This window comes from Tympanuchus pallidicinctus, unplaced genomic scaffold (assembly GCF_026119805.1).
Source record: "Tympanuchus pallidicinctus isolate F22 unplaced genomic scaffold, pur_lepc_1.0 scaffold11, whole genome shotgun sequence".
In the NCBI taxonomy this organism is placed as follows: domain Eukaryota; kingdom Metazoa; phylum Chordata; class Aves; order Galliformes; family Phasianidae; genus Tympanuchus; species Tympanuchus pallidicinctus.
The window spans coordinates 18,225,194-18,242,560 of record NW_026294627.1 but is presented as its reverse complement, the minus strand read 5'-3'; the positions used below and the strand labels follow the sequence as shown (position 1 = coordinate 18,242,560).

Genomic DNA, 17,367 nt, shown 5'->3' with positions numbered 1-17,367 from the left:
TTTTTATTTTTAGATAATAAGGTTTTCTGCAATATTTGTGATTGATGAGAAGTACGAAGATTGAAAGGTGGCCCTTTTCTTCTGCTCTCTGTTTCCTGTCCTTGTTGTACCACACTTGTGGGAAGGTTAGAATCATCTCTCTATGTCATGGCGCAGCGAGGAGTATGAGGAGAGCAGGGGCACTGCTGTGCCAGTTCCAGAGCACCCCACCTCAACGCAAGGGAAAGTAGTTTGTCTGCACTGCAGCAAGCAGGGGTGATACAGCAGGGCTTCTGCCATAGATGTATTGGTTGTACAAGAAACGCACTCTGAAGTGATATAGCTCTGATGCAAAGGCACGCTCCATCCCTTGTGCATGTAGACCCATAGAATGCTCAGATCATGGGATCACAAAATGACTTGTGTTGGAAGGGAGCTTACAGCCCACCCGGCCCCAACACCTGCTGAGGACAGGGATGCTTCCCAGCAGCTCAGACTGCTGAGAGTCCCATCCAGCCCAGCCTTGAGCACCTGCAGGCATGGGGCACCCACAGCTCTCTGGCCTCACCTCCATTTGAGTGAAGAACTTTCTCCTGACATCCAACCTAAATCTCCACTCTTTTAGTTTAAAGCCATTTCCCCTTGTCTTATCGCTATCAGACCCTGTAAAAAGTCAGTCCCCCTCCTGTTTATAAGCTCTCCTGAAGTCCTGGAAGGCCGCAGTGAGGTCTCCCCAGAGCCTTCCATCCTCCAAGCTGAACAGCCCCATCCCCCTGAGCCTATCCTCACAGGTGCTCCAGCTCTCTATCACCCTCCTGGCCCTCTCTGGACCCGCTCCAGCAGCTCTGTACCCTTCTTGTGCCCGACCCCCAGGCCTGGGTGCAGCACCGCATCTGGAGCCTATGCTGTCTTTCACCACGGTGGACACAGCCCCAGCCGGGCAGCACAACGGCAGATCTGCACCACCATCACCTCTCGCGCAGTGCCAAAGCACGGGCCGGGGCAGCGCCGCCAGAAGACAAAGTCCACCCCACCTTGGCAGCAAGCACGCCGGACTCCGGGCAAGCGAGACGCACGGCCCTGAGACAAACTGCCGGCAACAAAACCCTGCCAAGAGCGTGAACGGGGAAAAGCCGTCACAGAGTCTCTGCACCAAAATCAGCCCTTAATGGGCTGCAGACGGGAAGGCGCGCAGATAAACGGCGAGCACAGCCGCGCCGCCCCGCGCCGCCCGCCTCCTTCCTCCCGGCCGAGGGGCGGGGCCGCGCCGCTGGAGAGCCGCCCTCGCCGCCCGGCCCTCGGTGTCGCGCAGTGCGGACATAAACACGGCGCGGCGTGACCTCTGGCGGGACGGGGCGGGGAGCGGGCCGGCTGAGGTACGGCGACCGGCGGGAATAGGGAGGAGGAGGCGCTGAGGCGGGCGGGGGGTCGGGTGCCGCAGTCCTTCCTCCTGCAGGTTGGACGGCGGTTTCCTTTCGTCTGAGCGATCGTTGTGACGTTTTATTTTTTCTGCTGAAGCGAGTTAAAGGTAGGATCCAGAAATGAGGAAGGTTTTGCTCGTGGAGCCGGTCATTTTCGTCTACGTATTCGCAAGTTCCCTGACGAGCCCGGTGGTTCAGCAGTTCATTTACCGAAAGCTGTGGGAAGAGGAGTACAACTCCACCGCCATCAGCAGCGACAACAGCAGTCACTGTGTGCAAAACAAGAGCAGCCCAACTTATGTCATGCAGAAGGTAAGAGCAAGGAGAAAAGGCAGCTGGAAATACAGGCGATAAAACCTTCAGCCTGTAGGTACTGAGCAAGTCGTTCTCTCTTTTACCTTATTTAACCTGTTATAGGTAGAATATGTAGTAGTTTCCTAAACTGCTGTCACTTTGCTGCCTACTTGCTCTAAGTGTTGCACTGGACGTATTTGTCATGCTTTCAGGACAATGAAAGGCTGAAAGAGGCCGGGAAGAAAGATCCCAGAGAAGTCTGTGGGGATACAAGGTGTGTAAGGGAGAAGTTTTGCAATAAGGGTGGCACTGGCACCGGTTGCCCTGAGTTCTGGTGGGTGGAGCCCCATCCATGGAGACTTTCAGGGTCAGAGATGGGGCTGTGAGCACCTGATCTAGCTCTCGGCGGCCTGTTCAGTGCAGGGAATTGGATTAAATGGCCTTTAAGGGTCCCTTCCAACTCTAACAGTTCCACGCTTCTATGAATTTTCTCCAGGAAGATGCTGAGATAAATTCATCCTCTAATCTTTCGATCATCTTTTACTGGTTGAAATTCATCTTGGATTGGGCCCAAGTTGACATTGGCCTCCCGTAACAAAGGGTGCAGCTGCAAGCTCTCTTTCCATGTGTTTATTCACTATCAGTGGTGTCTCTGTGATTTGGAGTGCTCTTTGTACATACAGTTTGACAATTGTCCTACATATATAAAACGTCAGATCTACCATTCACAGAACACTGCTCATCTACCTTGTTGAAATACAAAGATGGCGTGATGATCCATGGCCAGTACCATTTGTTACACTTTTTCATGGTATGCTGTGTAGCTGGGTGCTGATTGAAACCTCTGCAGTGGTACTTCAGAGCAGTTTTAATGCTACACATTAGCGGAACTGATGTGGAGTGTCAGCAGAAGAGTTGATTATGCTCCATTTTTGCTTTCAGAGAACCATGGAGTCATTAAGTTGGAAGAGGCCACTAAGATCATTTAGCCCAACCGTTAACCCATCATCACCATGCCCACTGACCATGTCCCTAAATGGCAGGTCTTCTCTTTCCTTGAGCACCTCCAGCAGCTGTGACTCCACCACTTTCCTACTGTCTCTGTTTCCCCAGTGTGTTGTATATAGCAGTTATTACAGTTAGAGGTTACAGTTTGGATTAGATCAGAGTGCTGGTTCATCTTTTCATCAAGTGCAGGCTCATCTTTTTTTAATAATTTTTTTTTTTTTTTTTTTTTTTTAGTTTGTAACTGTTTTTCTGAAGCAGTGAATTCCTCTAACGTACTCTGTATTCACATGATTGCAGTATCTAACATGGGGATGGCAATAAGAATATATTTACAGAAGAAGTTCAGCAAAGTCATCCTTGATAACAGCAACTGAAGCTTGGATTGGGTTAAGTGGAATCTGACTGTGCATGGTAAAGTGAGGGAAGTAGATGCCTGGACTGTAAATTGTGCAGAAAATGGGGTTAAGTTACACAGAAAATAGAGTGAATGGAAGCTAACTGTTGGTATTCCTTGATGCTGCAGTAAAACAGGTGGCACTTGAAGATTTTGGTCACATCCAAGATTGGAATCTGTGACAACCTGCTTATGTGAAGAACTGAACATTGGAACCTATCAAACTCATTTGTCAGATATAAAATAAAATCTTTAATGGCTTGTGCTTCTGTTGAAAATAAGAAATGTTCAGAATTTTTAGCATGAAGTAGGTTCTTCCTCTTCATAGGGCAGAAGGAAGAATTTGAAGATAAAGAGGAAAATAGAATTCTAGTCCAGAATGCCCAGACAACAGCCCAGACAGCAAAGGAAGGTAATATATGCCATCCATTGGAACTGATCTGGAGATCATAACCAATTATTGTTACAAATATGCTTTTGTGTTCCTCCCCCAAAGCCTTTTTTTATTATTAGCTCCTTGTTTCTAACTGTGGGCATTTTATCGTACGGTGTCATGTGTCAATGGAAAAGACAGCTATTAGAATTAGATGTGGTGCTTGGTAGTTCCAATTGCAGAGTCCATCCGAAAACCTACCAACATTTCTGTACTTTGCATTTGCTAGAAACTTCCCAAATACAACTCAAGCTTCCAATTGTGACCACATACACTCCAAGATTTAACACTTGATGTATCTTTTGGCAAAAGACTGAAGCAGAGTGCTGAAATTTACACAGCAGCACTGATTGAGGTGACAGTGGATTTGCAAGCTACAGGATTTTTGGCATAAAGGAAGCCAACTGTGTTTCCTACATACAGAAGTTTTGATTTGAGAGTAGGAGTCCTTTGAGACGTTATCTGAGTCATGGCCAGTAGAACTTGTTTCCCTTTCTTGACAAAGTTCCATTCCCTCCGTTTCGATGGTAGCCCACAGGCCATGAATTATTGAACAGTCATGCTGTAGTCTGTCTGTCTAGCCCGTATTTTTGTACCGTGCTCTTTCCCATCATATACTGATGTAGAACTCAAAATCAGCTATAAATTTCAGTGGTGTCTGTGCTGAGCTGTAGCCCCATGTATGATGAAAAGAGTAGATCCAGTAATATGGTCCCAGGCCTTTTCCTGATGATAGAAGTAGGTGTTTGGGATTTTCCAAGGTCACTCTGAGTTATATACGTAGGTACAGTAAATTCTACTGTCAGGGGTGTTTGGTGTCAACTTTTAGAGGAAAACCTCTTCTACAGATTGAGTTAGTGTTAAGTCCTTCAGTTCTGGGGATGGAGAAGCTTCTTACTGATCTCATTTATTTCAAATTGAAATGTAAGAAGAAACTAAAAGAAGATAAAATCACTTGAGGTCTACAAAAAAAAGTAGACTGTCATTCAAAATGGGTAGTCTAGGCAGCATGTGGATTAATTATTTCCTGGATTTGCATTTATTATAGCAATTTTGCGATAAATAAAAATGAATTTCAAAGTAACTCAAATACACGCAGCCTTCTGATCCCTGGTTTGAATAATCGTTTTTGTAGCTCAGGAGGAGCTATGTTATTAATTAAACACTGCTTATCGTTCAGGGCACATGCATTTTCCTTTTGTCAGTAATATTTGTAATTTTGTGAGCCTGTTTGTCGTATGCTCTACATTGTAGCCTCAGGCAAAAGACTTCCCTCTTAATTTGATCCGTATGCATGTGAATCATTTCTTCACTGTCATTCTTTCCCTTTTGTAATCTGTGTTTTTGGGCATTACTTCTGTCCAGCGTAAGCATTTGTCTCAGAGTAGAGCAAATTCACAGATTAGAAAGCTAGACCTTTGTTTTTGAGTGTGTGTAGTTACATGATGAGTGAGTCTTTGTAGCCACATGATTATAAAGCAGCTGAGGGTTTGACCAGTTGTTTTCTGTATCGATTTCTGATGAGTTTATAACAACACAAAGGGGGACTTTCACTCTAAATGAGTTTTTCTGTACTTCTTTAGTTGTCTGGTCAGTAGGCAGCAGGTCATTTGTGGCAGTCGGGTTACAGTCATTTGGGGTGTCATAGAATCATACTATAGAATCACAGTATGGCCCAGCTTGGAAGAGACCTCAAGGATCATGAAGCTCCAACCTCCCTGCCACATGCAGGGACCAACCTCCCCATTTAATACCAGACCAGGCTGCCCAGGGCCCCATCTAACCTGGCCTTGAACACCTCCAGGCTCAGGGCATCCACAGCCTCTCTGGGCAGCCTGTTTCAGCACCTCACCACTCTCTCTGTAAAGAGCTTCCCCCTGACATCCAACCTAAATCTTCCCTTCTTCAACTTAAAACTGTTCCCTCTTGTCCTGCTGTTATCTACCCTTTTAAAGAGTTGACTCCCCTCCTGTTTTTGGGCTCCCTTTAGGTACTGGAAGGGAATCCGAATTTATAGCCACATTCCTTATGTTGTACACCTGCTTCCAAAACAATGAGACCCAAACCTTTGCTGGTTTCTTCCAAGTTCATATATCTGTGTATTTCAGCAGTAACATCTGCAATGCATGTTTAATGCAGACTGAGAACATAAATAGTAATAATATTTAGTTTGATTTCCAGTGTATTACCTATGTACTTTTCTACGGTGGTCATTGACTTAGAACCTGACACTTGTAAAGAACAACGCCTGCAACAGGTGTTATAAATGGCACAAATAGCACAGCCTGTTGCAGAAAGGTGTTTTCATGCTCTACAAATGCAGCTACAAATGCCCTGGAGTTATTAGTGCTTTATTTGCTGTGCTTTGTTTGCTGTGCCTGTTTGTCTGTGGGCTGAGTTGCTTCCTTTCCCATTGGCACTGTTGTTTCAGACCAAATAATTTCCCATCCCTTGCCAGTCTTGCTGCCATTCTCCTCTCACATTAAGTCCTTTTCTACAGCTTTATGCTCCAGGTGGCCTGGCTTCCTGCTGCGCTGCCATACCCATAGACAGGGCTGCTGCCCTGCTCTGTCTGATGCCTCAGGGATCTGCTTTCAGAGTTACGCTCTATGTTTGAAAGTCTGTTTTGTGAGATGATCCTGTAGGAAGAGTTTGTGTGAATGCAGTTACCACCTTCTCTGTTGCTGCTCTTTTATCTGGACAGGTTGTTCTCTTTGAAAGGGCTGCTGGGACTGCTGTTTCTTCAGCCTGCATAAATCTGTTAAAAGCCAGATCCAAGTCAGCTTGCTGCACACCATCGCTTAGCAGCCAGCTTCATTAATGTGCAAAATATTTTTTCCTATTAGCTCTTGAGTTCTTTTCTTTACAAACATTAATATTCTATTAACTATAAACTGTATTTGATTTTTAAACTTCTTTTTAGAAGAACCAAGACGTTTTTTCCTATGATGTTTGTTTACAGCGTTAGCTACTGTTCCTTATGAGAATACTTGCTGTGGCTTATCAACAGAGATATCACTGATTTGGACAGTTTCTGAACCCAGAACTTGCCAGTAAGGAGTTAGTTCACATTCTATACACATGGGTCAATATAATTTTTAATACTATTTCACATCTGTGTGCTGTTGCTGCTCATAACACTGCACATTGGGGATGTCAGCAGCAAACGCTGCCCTATTCACTTGCAGAATGTGCTGGTCAGTGAATTGCTTCTTTGTGACCCTCCCACCAGGATTATTTAGGGAGAAAAAAAAGATCTCCTGTGAGTAGAGAGCCTGGGCTGTGCTTCTCAATCAAAGATTGTTCTACTAATGATTTCTGAAGGATTAAAATGGGCCCAGTATCCTTTGGCAGTGCTCTGTATTGAAGGAGGTGCCTACACTAAGAACACCAGCTCTTGTAAATGAACGTAGCAAAGAATTGTTGTTTTGTCTTCATTGAAACTGCTGTGTCAAGAGTACTTGTGAGAGCATATCTTAAGAAATAAGTTCTGGTTCTGGGGTCTAATGCAACAAGGGATGTTTGAGAGGTACTGGAAATAGAATTACGAAGGCGTGCCTTTGAAAAATGCAATTCCTTTGTATTATTATCTGGTATAATGTATATATTATGATATATACTACTATGCTATATTGGATTACAGCATAATACAGTATTATATGAGATCATATGATCTCGGAAGATGATACTGTATATTTCACAATAACATATTTTATAATATGTAAACAAATACTGTTTTATGATAAATGTTATGCTGCATGCTTATTATGGCATAAGTATATAAAGTACATGATTATATATCATATATATACATACATATATATGTATATATATATATATATATATATAATTATTTTTTTACAGTATATTATGGTGTTTACCATTATTTCTGATTTTCTCTTTGCAGGGAGTTCAAGAAAAGACTTCTATTTTTAACATGCAGTTGGACTTAACAGGGGCAGTTCCCAGCCTGATAGTTGCTTTTATCATTGTAGCTAATGGGGATCACCAGGGACGAAAAAAGTCTTTGGTTTTACCATCAACTGGAGCTTTGATTGCAGATATTTTCCTCACTATAATATCGTACTTCTCCTTGCCAATCTCTGTCCTGTTTTTTGTTACATTTATTTCGGGACTGTTTGGGAGTATGGCAACTTTCCTTGGAGGAGGCTTTGCTTATATAGCAGATCAGTGTCATGATGAGAAACAGAAAACAAAACGAATAGCTGTGGTTGATTTAATTTTTGGAGTTGTATCTGGATTGGCAGGACTGTCTTCTGGGTACTTTTTAAGAGAAATGGGCTTTACATGGACATTTGTGACAGCATCTCTACTTCATGTTGTTAACATTATCTATATTATTTTTTTTCTGGAAGACACAGTGCACATATCTGAATTGCAGCAACAGGCACCATTATCTTATAAAGAATATCTAAAAGAAACATTTTCTGGAGTGTACATGCTTTTTAAAACTGCCCCTTCTAAAAAGAGAATTTTAATCATTGTGTTACTCTTTATATTTATGACTTATTTATTTACTATGTATGGAGGGGGTTCCCTTTTTACATTGTATGAACTGGACGAGCCACTGTGCTGGACTGAAGTGTACATTGGATACGGAGCAGCTGCATTCACTTCTGTCTCTCTGACCAGTTTTTTGGGAGTTTACTTCTTTTCCAAATGTCTCAAAGACATTTACATTGTATTTATCGGGATATTTTCTTACATTGGAGGAATTGTCATGGCTGCCTTTGCCAAAACAACCCTGCTCATGTTTTTAGGTGAGTTCAAAGTCAATTCTCAACAATATAAAAGAAAATCCTTATGTGTGATTTATAGTGATTTGTAGTGGTGGTGGGTATTGGATGTACCACACTGAAGAGGTAAAATATACAAGGTTGAGTCATACTGATTTAGGGTTTAATCAAAAGACAAATAGTATGGAGAGTGAATGAATTTACTTGGCTTATGATTTGGTTTTAGTGCTATACACATGTAGTGGATTTAGGGATTCCTCTGTGCTTGGATACTTATGTTTCAGTGCACAACTGGTTTGACTGATTGATCTCCTTGTACTATTTAGGCGACTGAGCACTCAAAAATACCTATCTAGTTCGTTTGCAACGTGTCTGTAAAATCTGGGATTTCTGTTACATTCATGTCTCAGTACCGATTCATTGCTTTACAGTAAGATTGCCATCTTTATTCTGCATTATGCCTGTTCCTGTTCTCCGGTCCATGCTGTCAAAAGTGGTTCTCCCCAGTGAGCAGGGTGAGTGGAATTTGTTTTTCAAAAATGCTGTGATGTTGCATTTCAGAAGAGAGACACACCAAGGTCACCTTTAAACAAACAGGTATATATTGGTATTTTCAGACTGCTTGCTGGATGAGTTTGGAGGTATTTTCCAACCTTGGTGATTCTATGATTCTACTGCAAGTTTCAACTTTGAAAGAAGTTATTGCTCTAAAAAGAAAGATTATGGAGAATATGAAGCAGAAGAATGCTCAATACCTATACAGATCACAGAATCATAGAATGGCTTGGATTGGAAGAAACCTCAAGGATCATCAAATTCCAACCCCCTGCTGCAGGCAGGGTTGCCAGCTGTAGGTCAAGCTCTAGATCAGGTTGCCCAGGGCCCCCTTAGACCTCCAGGGATGGGACATCTGCAACATCTCTGGGCAACCTGTTCCAGCATCTCGCCACCCTATCTGTGGAAAAGTTCCTTGTAGTATCTGATGTGAATCTCCCGCCCTTTAACTTAAAACCATTCCCCCTTGTCCTATCACTGTCTACCTGTACAAAAAATGGATTTATCTCCTGTTTGTAGTCTGCCTTTATGTCCTGGAAGACCATAATGAGATCTTCCCAGAGATTTCTCTTCTTCAGACTGAACAAGCCCAGCTTCCTCATCCTGTCTTCATAGGAGAGGCATTCCATCCCTCTGATCATCCTCATGGTCCTCTTCTGGACTCTTTCCAAATGCTCCTCATCCTTCCTGAGGACCTTGACACATTAGAGTCCAGATGGGCCTGGAGATGGGGGAAGTCAGAATAGAGGGGGACAGACACCTCTCCCTCCTTACTGGCCACCCCTCTGTTGATGCAGTCACAATACTGTTGACCTTCTGGGCTGCAAGCACACACTGCTGGCTCATGTTTTTCATCTGTCAGGACCCCTGTGTCCTTCTCAGCAGGGCTGCTTTCAAAGATTTCTTCTCTCAGTCTGTATGTTTATCTGAGATTACTGAGTGCAACATTTGCAGCTGGCTTTGTTAAACCTCATTAGGTTTACACGGTCCCACCTTTCAAGTTTATCAGGGTCTTCCTGGATGGTATCCCTTCCTTCTCCATATCAACTACACTGCTCAGCTTGGTGTCAGCAGCAGACTTGCTGATGATGTACTCAATCCCATCATCTGTCACTGATGTTAAAGAGTACTGATTCCAAGATGGGCCCCTGGGAGACACGTCTCATCACTGGCCTCCACCTGAACATAGAACCACTGACCACAGCCCTCTGGTTGTGACCTTCCAACTAATTCCTTATCCGCCAAATAGTCCACCCTTTGAACCTACATCTGTCCAATTTAGATGTAAGGGTGTGGTGGGGACCATGTCAAAGTCCTTGCACAAGTCCAGGTAGATGACATCAGTTGCCTTTCCTTTGTCCACCACTTCATCACAGAAGGCCACCAGTTTGATCAGACGTGCCCTTCCCTTGGTGAAGCCTTGCTGGTTGTCTCCAATTACCCTCTTGTTCCTCATGTGCATTAACATCTCTTCGAGGAGGATCTGCTCCATGATCTTCCCAGGCACAGAGGTGAGGCTCACTGGCCTGTTGTTCCACAGATCTTCCTTTCTCCCTTTCTTAAAAATGGGAGTGATATTTCTGTTTTTCCAGTCACCAGGGACTTCATCTGTCAGCTATGACTTTTCAAACACATGGAGAGCAGCTTGGCAACCACATCGCCCAGCCCTGGGTTGCAGATGCAATATTACAGTTCCTTTTGTAAACATGACGTGTAGAACAGCTTCTACATTTACAAGATTTTGATGGAGAAAATAAACGCTTGTTGTTTCATCAGTGTCACACTTTATAACTTAGAAAGATAAGCATTAAGTGGTCAGCCTTCAGTACACTTAAAAACAAAGGCTTGGATGCCAGGCAATGTACCAGCTTCACAAATGCCCATGACCACTTAAAGGTGTCTCAAGGGCTGTAACATATTATTTCTAGAAGGGCTTTCTTTAATGGAACACACACACAGAAACATGTGAGGCCTCAAAATATGTCTCTGGTGTCTCATATTTTGCTGCAGCCAGATTTTGAGGAGCACATATTGGCTAGAAGCATTCTTGTGAGTTGGTTTTAATTTTAAAAAGTACACATCTTTAGACACTGAAACAAAGATCTCTTTGTACTGTTGTACAAAGTACTTTGTGCTATGTTTCTGTTGTTGTTGTTTCTTGGCATTCTTTGTGGCTTTGGATACTTGAGTAATTTGATGCAGGAATTAGGTTGCCTCTTGCCATCCTTTTCTGCTTACCTATTGTGATTTTGTTCATAGTCTGATGAATATGGACGCAGCTTGGGAAAATGTGTCCAAAAATATGCAGATGGCATAGGCTAACACCTCAGTGTGTAGTGCAGAGCCAGTGAAAGATTGCTTCTTTCATTTAAAAAATGAGAAGGGTATGGTTATGTGCTGAACCAGCAGTCCTTGTTGCTCTTTATTGCAAAGAGCCTTTTCCACATGTAAGAATGGAGACTAGCGAAGGAGGAAACAAGAAAGGGGAGACTGAGAATAGAGGGGAGAATTGAAAGGGGTAAAGGATGAAGCTGTGCAGAATGTGGTTAGTGAGTATGAACAGCTTGAATTTCATGTAACAAATAGATTCAATATAGCAATGCGGTGACAGGATAATAGCAAAGAAAAGTAGTTTCCTCTAACAACAGTAACAACAAAAAATTTCATTTAAAAAGTCTTCTGTAGGAGTCCCCACGGAAGACACTTCCATAACAAAGATATATGGTACTCAGGAGCTTGTTACTTGCACACTTGCTGAAATATTGCAGATAGATCTTTTGAAACAAGTTTAAAAACTTGGAAAGTGTTTTGGTTTTGTTTTGTTTGTAATCCAATCCAATTTGTTATTTTGCAGGTGCTGTGTTTGCTTGTATTGCCTGTTTAGAAATTTTGACTGGCACTATTTCACTTGCAGTCTTTAATGTTATCTATGCAGCTACAGTTGCATGGTTTTCAGGCTTTAGCTTCCTCTTGTCAGCCATCCTGTGTCTAATTCCACTGGGCGTACTGTGGTAAGTACATATCAGGAAGGTGCTTCTGAGTGCTTTTACTGGTGGTTTCTGTTTTGACATGAATTGAAGCTGGGTGGTTTAATGCATTATCAAACTTCAGTTTTTTCTAACTCACTGGGTGTATTTTGTGTGTAGCCCTTTCTTCATTTTTCATCTAATTTAGGAACTAGTTATATATAGCAAACCTATGGCAGATACTCGGAGGCTTGTCGGCAGGGAACTGCTTGGAGTATGGCAGAGCTGAGACTGGGGAATATAGCAGTGATATGAGTTTTCCAGTGGGGGACAAGACAGAAGGCAGGGAACCCAGGCTGTGGAGTTTTAGTTTCAGTTTGGTTCAGTGCTGCATGGTAGAGAAGGTTCCTGTTAAAACATTCTGTCGTGAGCAAAAGCTAACAAATGTTAATTACTAAATCACTCCATCCTGCAATCAAAACCACTGTCGATCATCATAATAAATTTTGGAAAGCTGCTTTTCTTCCATCATTAGTTTCTCAGATGTCCCATCCTTTGAATAACCACTCTCCAAAGCCTTCAGTTTGTCACACAGAGTTACTGTTTGAGAGATGAAATGTTAGTAGTTCCAGTCTGTAATCAGTCTGCCTGCTAAGTTAGTATTTTTCACACGCAGCAGAAATGATATTGCCTAACTTTTCTAATGAGGGACAAGTACTATCATTGGTTTTGTTTATTAAGATATGTCCAGGGCTTTGTGCTGTGGGAGATGGCTGTAACAGAACTATCAGGTTTGTTTTTACTGCTGAATCATCACGCTATACTCAGCTAACAGTATCTGTCTTATCTGTGTCTTGCAGCTGGCTTCTGTGCACAAGCTGGAATGAGGAGGACTTGGCTCTGCTTGTACCTGAAGAAGTATCCAGCATAGACAGCGTTGATAGTTGAACAGAGGAGTCACCAACTGTTTGGCTTTTCTAATCTGACGTGCTGTGGCAAAGGCTATTGTGTCATACTGACACCATAGAGATAACTCATGAGTTGCAGATGAAATCTAAAACTGGCTGCACTAAGCACTCAATTGATAGCACTTTACATCCAGTCTTTTTTTAGGACTTGAATGAACCTATCTCCTGTACTTAACTATGCAGATAGGCCAGCAATGGAGATTTTAATGCTGCTTTCAGCGTGGAGAAAAAAAGTAAGGTAGGCTGATTGTGTTTTGCCACTTACCCCATCTCAAATTTGAAAATATAAGCTGTAGATTATGATACATCTTGTGTCAGTCTAAGTGGGGGTACAGAGATAAGCTTATCAGCCCCTTAGCCAGAGGATGTTGGCAATTCTGCTGTAGCCAGTGGAGCTCGTGCCAGCTGTGCATGCAATCCACTGCATACATCTTAAAAGCTCCATCTTAACTGTGAAGCCCACAGAACTGTCTAAAATTGCTAAACAAAAAGGTACCTCTTTCAGAAAGCAACTGAACGGAAAGCAAGACTTGTACCTGCTGTAAGACTTTCCTCTCTGCAGTTACCAGAGAATGTTTGTGCAAGTTGAATGTATGGTGTTTGGAGCTTGCCTGTGATTTAGTTCTTAAAATGGATTCTCACACTTAGGAAATTTCCAGACTGTAAGAGTGTGAAGTTAGGCTTGTGCCTACATTTTGCAGAGGCCATACTGCACATTTATTTTTAAATTATAAATCTTTCATCATTTTTTTCACATATTGGAGGCTACCTAAAGACAACTCTATGTTTTGTCCCATGGATATTTCTTGTTTTCCAGTTAAGCTGGCAGCACTGAGCTCGCTTTGTATTTCTAATGAAAGGCTGTAACAGCTTTTTTTTTCAGTGGATCTTCAGATACCTTTTTTATTAATTCTGAAATGAGGTCACCAGATCTGAACTGTGCACCTAAGCATCTTAAAATGAATGCAGTGTAATTTATTTGCACTTGAATAACATTTCTAATCTTCAGAGCACTTTACAAATGCTGCTGGGAACTTCCCTCTACAATATATTATCCTCCCTGTTTCAGAGGAACAGAAATCAACAGACAGGAGAAGTGACTTGCTCTGGGTCACATTGCAAATCATGAAGAGCTCTAAACCTAGAGATCAGTTTTTGTGTTGATTCTTCAGCTTTTTCCTTGAGACCTATAGGCAGAAACTAGCCACAGTATTAGCTTTTGGAATGCATAGCATAGCAAAAGTGGGAATAAAAAAAAGTGGGAATGAACACCCTGTTAAAGATCACTCCTATGTGTTATTTTAGAAGAGAGTTCTATAGCCAAAATTGTCCTGATCCCTGAAAGGAGAGACAGGTTGTATGTGACTGTCTTCCCCAAGAAAGAGTAGTCAGCAAAATCGAAATGTATCGGGAGACAGATCGTTATTACCAAGAGTACTTCTGCAGAGCTCCTCAGTGGCACATAATAGTGCATCAGGGCAATGCTATCATGGATCCTTTTTGTTTGAAAGGCAGTGTTGTTCATGATACGTCACACAACCAAAAAATGGTTAGAGTTGGAATGGAGATTACAGCCCACCCAGCCCCAGCCCCTGCCATGTGCAGGGATACTTCCCAGCAGCTCAGGCCACCCAGGGCTGCACCCAGCCTGACCTTGAGTGCTTGCAGGGATGGGGCGCCCACAGCTCTCAGGGCAGCCTGAGCCTCACCACTCTGTGAGAAAAGATCACTGCTATCTGTTATTGGGGGAAATGATGCAGGAGGACATGGAGCTCTTGGGGCGGGTCCAGAGGAGGGCACTGAGATGATCAGAGGGCTGGAGCACCTCTGCTGTGAGGAAAGGTTGAGGGAACTGGGCTTGTTTAGCTTGGAGAAGAGAAGGCTCCGGGGAGACCTCATCATGGCTGTCCAGTACTGGAAGGGAGAGTATAAACAAGAGGGGGAACGGCTGTTTATGAGGGTGGATAGTGATAGGACAGGGGGGAACGGTTTTAAACTGAGACAGGGGAGGTTTAGGTTAGATATTAGGAGGAAGTTTTTCACAGAGGGTGGTGACGCACTGGAACAGGTTGCCCAAGGAGGTTGTGGATGCCCCATCCCTGGATGCATTCAAGGCCAGGCTGGATGTGGCTCTGGGCAGCCTGGTCTGCTGGTTGGAGAGCTTGCATATAGCAGGGGGTTGAAACCAGATGATCTTTGAGGTCCTTTTCAATCCAGGCTATTCTGTGATTCTATAAAGACAGTTACTTTTCTCCAGGAGAGAAAATGCTAACTAGTATGGATGAGTATTTTGCTTCTGTCCTCGTTAACCAAAACTTATGTTGGCAATTAAAGATCATTAGCTTTTCCTAGTTTATGCACTAGCCAGTAAATAAAACTGTGTAACTCTTCATCCCTGAGGTGCCCAAGTTGCTGCCAACTTGTGTAAGAAGCAAGATGCGTTTTACAGTAATCACTGGGTCCAAAACTTAACAGGTACTTGTAGAGACATTAAGGATACACTGATGTAAAGAGTTTCAGCACAAAGACTGCACTGTCTTCCTTTTGTCTTCATTAAGCAGTTTTCTAAGTGTTTGTGAAATTAACTATTGCACAGTGCCTGGAAGTGGGAAAAAAAAAACAGGGGTATGCCTTCACTTCTTCAATGAAGGCAGCAAGGCAGTTCTGTGGCTGCACTCTGCTGGGAATAAGAAGGTGCACGTGCACTTTGGGAATGGCTTTGGTAAGGTTCGATGTTGCTGTACCAAGTATTTGCTGTTTACAGAATATTTCAGCTAGACACAGTGTATGGGATTGCTAAGTTTCAGCCAAAACACATAAGGGCATGATTTGTGTTTTTAAAGTGCCTAGCATTGAAAATGTTGAGGAAACCAGGTACTAATGTGCTTTATTTTCAAGTATGTAGCAGTTGATTTATTTGTATTTAAATACAGATTATTTTAACAGAAATCAATAGTGAAATTTGGTCTAAATTCTGTGTTGTATTTGTAGTTCTTCATGTGGCTTTTGGCAAATGGCCAGTGGGAGGACTGGTAGAGTAACACTTACGCAAGCAGCATACAGCGGTGACACGCTGCTGCCTGTTTGTGCAGTCGTAGCAAACAAACTGCAGTGCAGGAAGATGTGATTTTGCTTCCCTCCTGTGCTGGGGGAGAGGAAGGGATGCTGCCCACAACATCAGCACCAACAGGAGATGAACTGCAGAACAGATCCAACACTGCTGTGGGCCACAGGTCAGTGTAGGGGCTGCAGTGCTGCACGCACTTGAGAGCACCTTCCTCCCATGGCCCAGGCTGAGTCCCAGATGAGCCCTAGCAGCAGGGCTGACCCAGCCGGCCGCACACCTCACACGGCGCACATCTGCTCAGGCTCTGCTTGTGGGCTGCTGCATGCAGCCTCACAGAAGGAAGCCTGGAGAGACAGGGAGAAGGGGCTGGGCCAGAAAGACCAGCTTCCCCCTCAACCAGTTTAGTAGTAACACTTCCTTTTAATCCCAAAAGCTCTTTGCCTCTGTTTGACTTCCATTACATTAACAGCATACCACATAAATTCTTGTATGTGCTTCATAGACACCATTTGCTTTCCAGCCTGGCTGACTCCTAAAATTAGCATCCTTACAGACATGATGAACAATGCAACTTCCCTGCTCTGAATATGGCTTGATCTCACCCTGCCCTGACCCTACCACAACACAAAGTCTGGTGAAACCCGACCTACTTGCTCTGCAACAGCTTGCTCTTGCTTCAGACATATCCACTAAGAAATTTCACTTTTACTGAACATGAGCAGCGTTTCCTGCTAATTTAAAGCATAGCAGCTCACAGAAAGAACAGCTACATAAAACATCGAGTAGGTCTATGCTTTCATGTTAAATTTATTAGTCCTTTCATATAACTTCACTGAGGCAACAGATACAACTGAGGGCTTAATGTTTACTTCATTAGAAAACCTCTGATCTCTCCAACTCTTAAAAGGCAATTTTGAGTTTCTTAAAAAAACAACAAAACCACCAATAAATTATCTCATCATCTCAGTGTTTTTAATTTGCTGCAACATTTTGCAATAAATATGCATAAGAGCACCATGAAATTGACATGAAGACAGCTAGAAGCTGTGGTGCATATGCGTAAGGAGTTTATGGCAGTTTTAAGCACACTGAAAAGCCCAAGAGATGCTTGAGGTTCTGGGAATTTGAACAGGTTTGTAGCAACATTTCTCATTTCTGCTAACATCATCTATAGCAGCACTCTTAGCACTTCACCTAAGAGTAATAAAAATCTGCTGGATAAAATAATTCCTGCCTCAGAAGTATTGTTTCACACTCCCTGCGGATGACAAGAGATTATCCATTTTGAACCACAACCCCTTTTGTTCCATTAGTAAAAACACAGAGGGGGTGGTCACAGACATATGGTGTCTGTCCATCACAAGCAATACAATAAAGACTGGAAAAGTCTGTCTGGTTATTCTCTTGGTTGCCTGCAATGCCAAACCACTCCAGCTGCCTTAACAGGAGGGAGGAAATGCATGCAGCAGGATTCCACTGGCAGTGCAGAAATTAAAGATCTTTAAAGTAATGGCAAGAAAAAGTA

General features: G+C 43.0%; 1 protein-coding gene and 1 long non-coding RNA gene across 3 annotated transcripts in view; both read left to right on the top strand.

Moving 5' to 3' along the window:
* Window positions 1-15,747, top strand: part of LOC128075017 (uncharacterized) — a 234,328-nt gene extending 218,581 nt beyond the window's left edge. The window contains exon 2 of the long non-coding RNA XR_008203561.1: window positions 14,977-15,747. This is a non-coding gene — a long non-coding RNA (uncharacterized LOC128075017). The remainder of the gene's footprint in view (window positions 1-14,976) is intronic.
* On the top strand, window positions 1,222-15,747 carry SLC46A3 (solute carrier family 46 member 3). Of its 2 annotated transcripts, XM_052671434.1 has the most exons (6): window positions 1,222-1,355; window positions 1,498-1,712; window positions 7,437-8,310; window positions 8,718-8,801; window positions 11,696-11,852; window positions 12,668-15,747. In XM_052671434.1, the coding sequence occupies exons 2-6, from the start codon at window positions 1,521-1,523 to the stop codon at window positions 12,753-12,755; spliced, it is 1,395 nt and encodes a 464-aa protein (XP_052527394.1). In that variant the 5' UTR covers window positions 1,222-1,355; window positions 1,498-1,520; the 3' UTR covers window positions 12,756-15,747. The 2 variants fall into 2 exon arrangements, with proteins under 2 accessions (XP_052527394.1, XP_052527393.1); XM_052671433.1 differs by lacking the exon at window positions 1,222-1,355 and having other exon boundaries at window positions 1,386-1,712.
* Window positions 15,748-17,367: the final 1,620 nt, after the last annotated feature.

What these genes read in the sequence shown, in the direction of transcription:
- SLC46A3 (XM_052671434.1), top strand. Translation starts at nt 1,521, where the DNA reads ATGAGGAAGGTTTTGCTCGTGGAGCCGGTCATTTTCGTCTACGTATTC. An exon ending in CAACTTATGTCATGCAGAAG is followed by an intron (nt 1,713 to 7,436) that starts GTAAGAGCAAGG and finishes TTCTCTTTGCAG; the next exon opens with GGAGTTCAAGAAAAGACTTC. An exon ending in AACCCTGCTCATGTTTTTAG is followed by an intron (nt 8,311 to 8,717) that starts GTGAGTTCAAAG and finishes ATTGCTTTACAG; the next exon opens with TAAGATTGCCATCTTTATTC.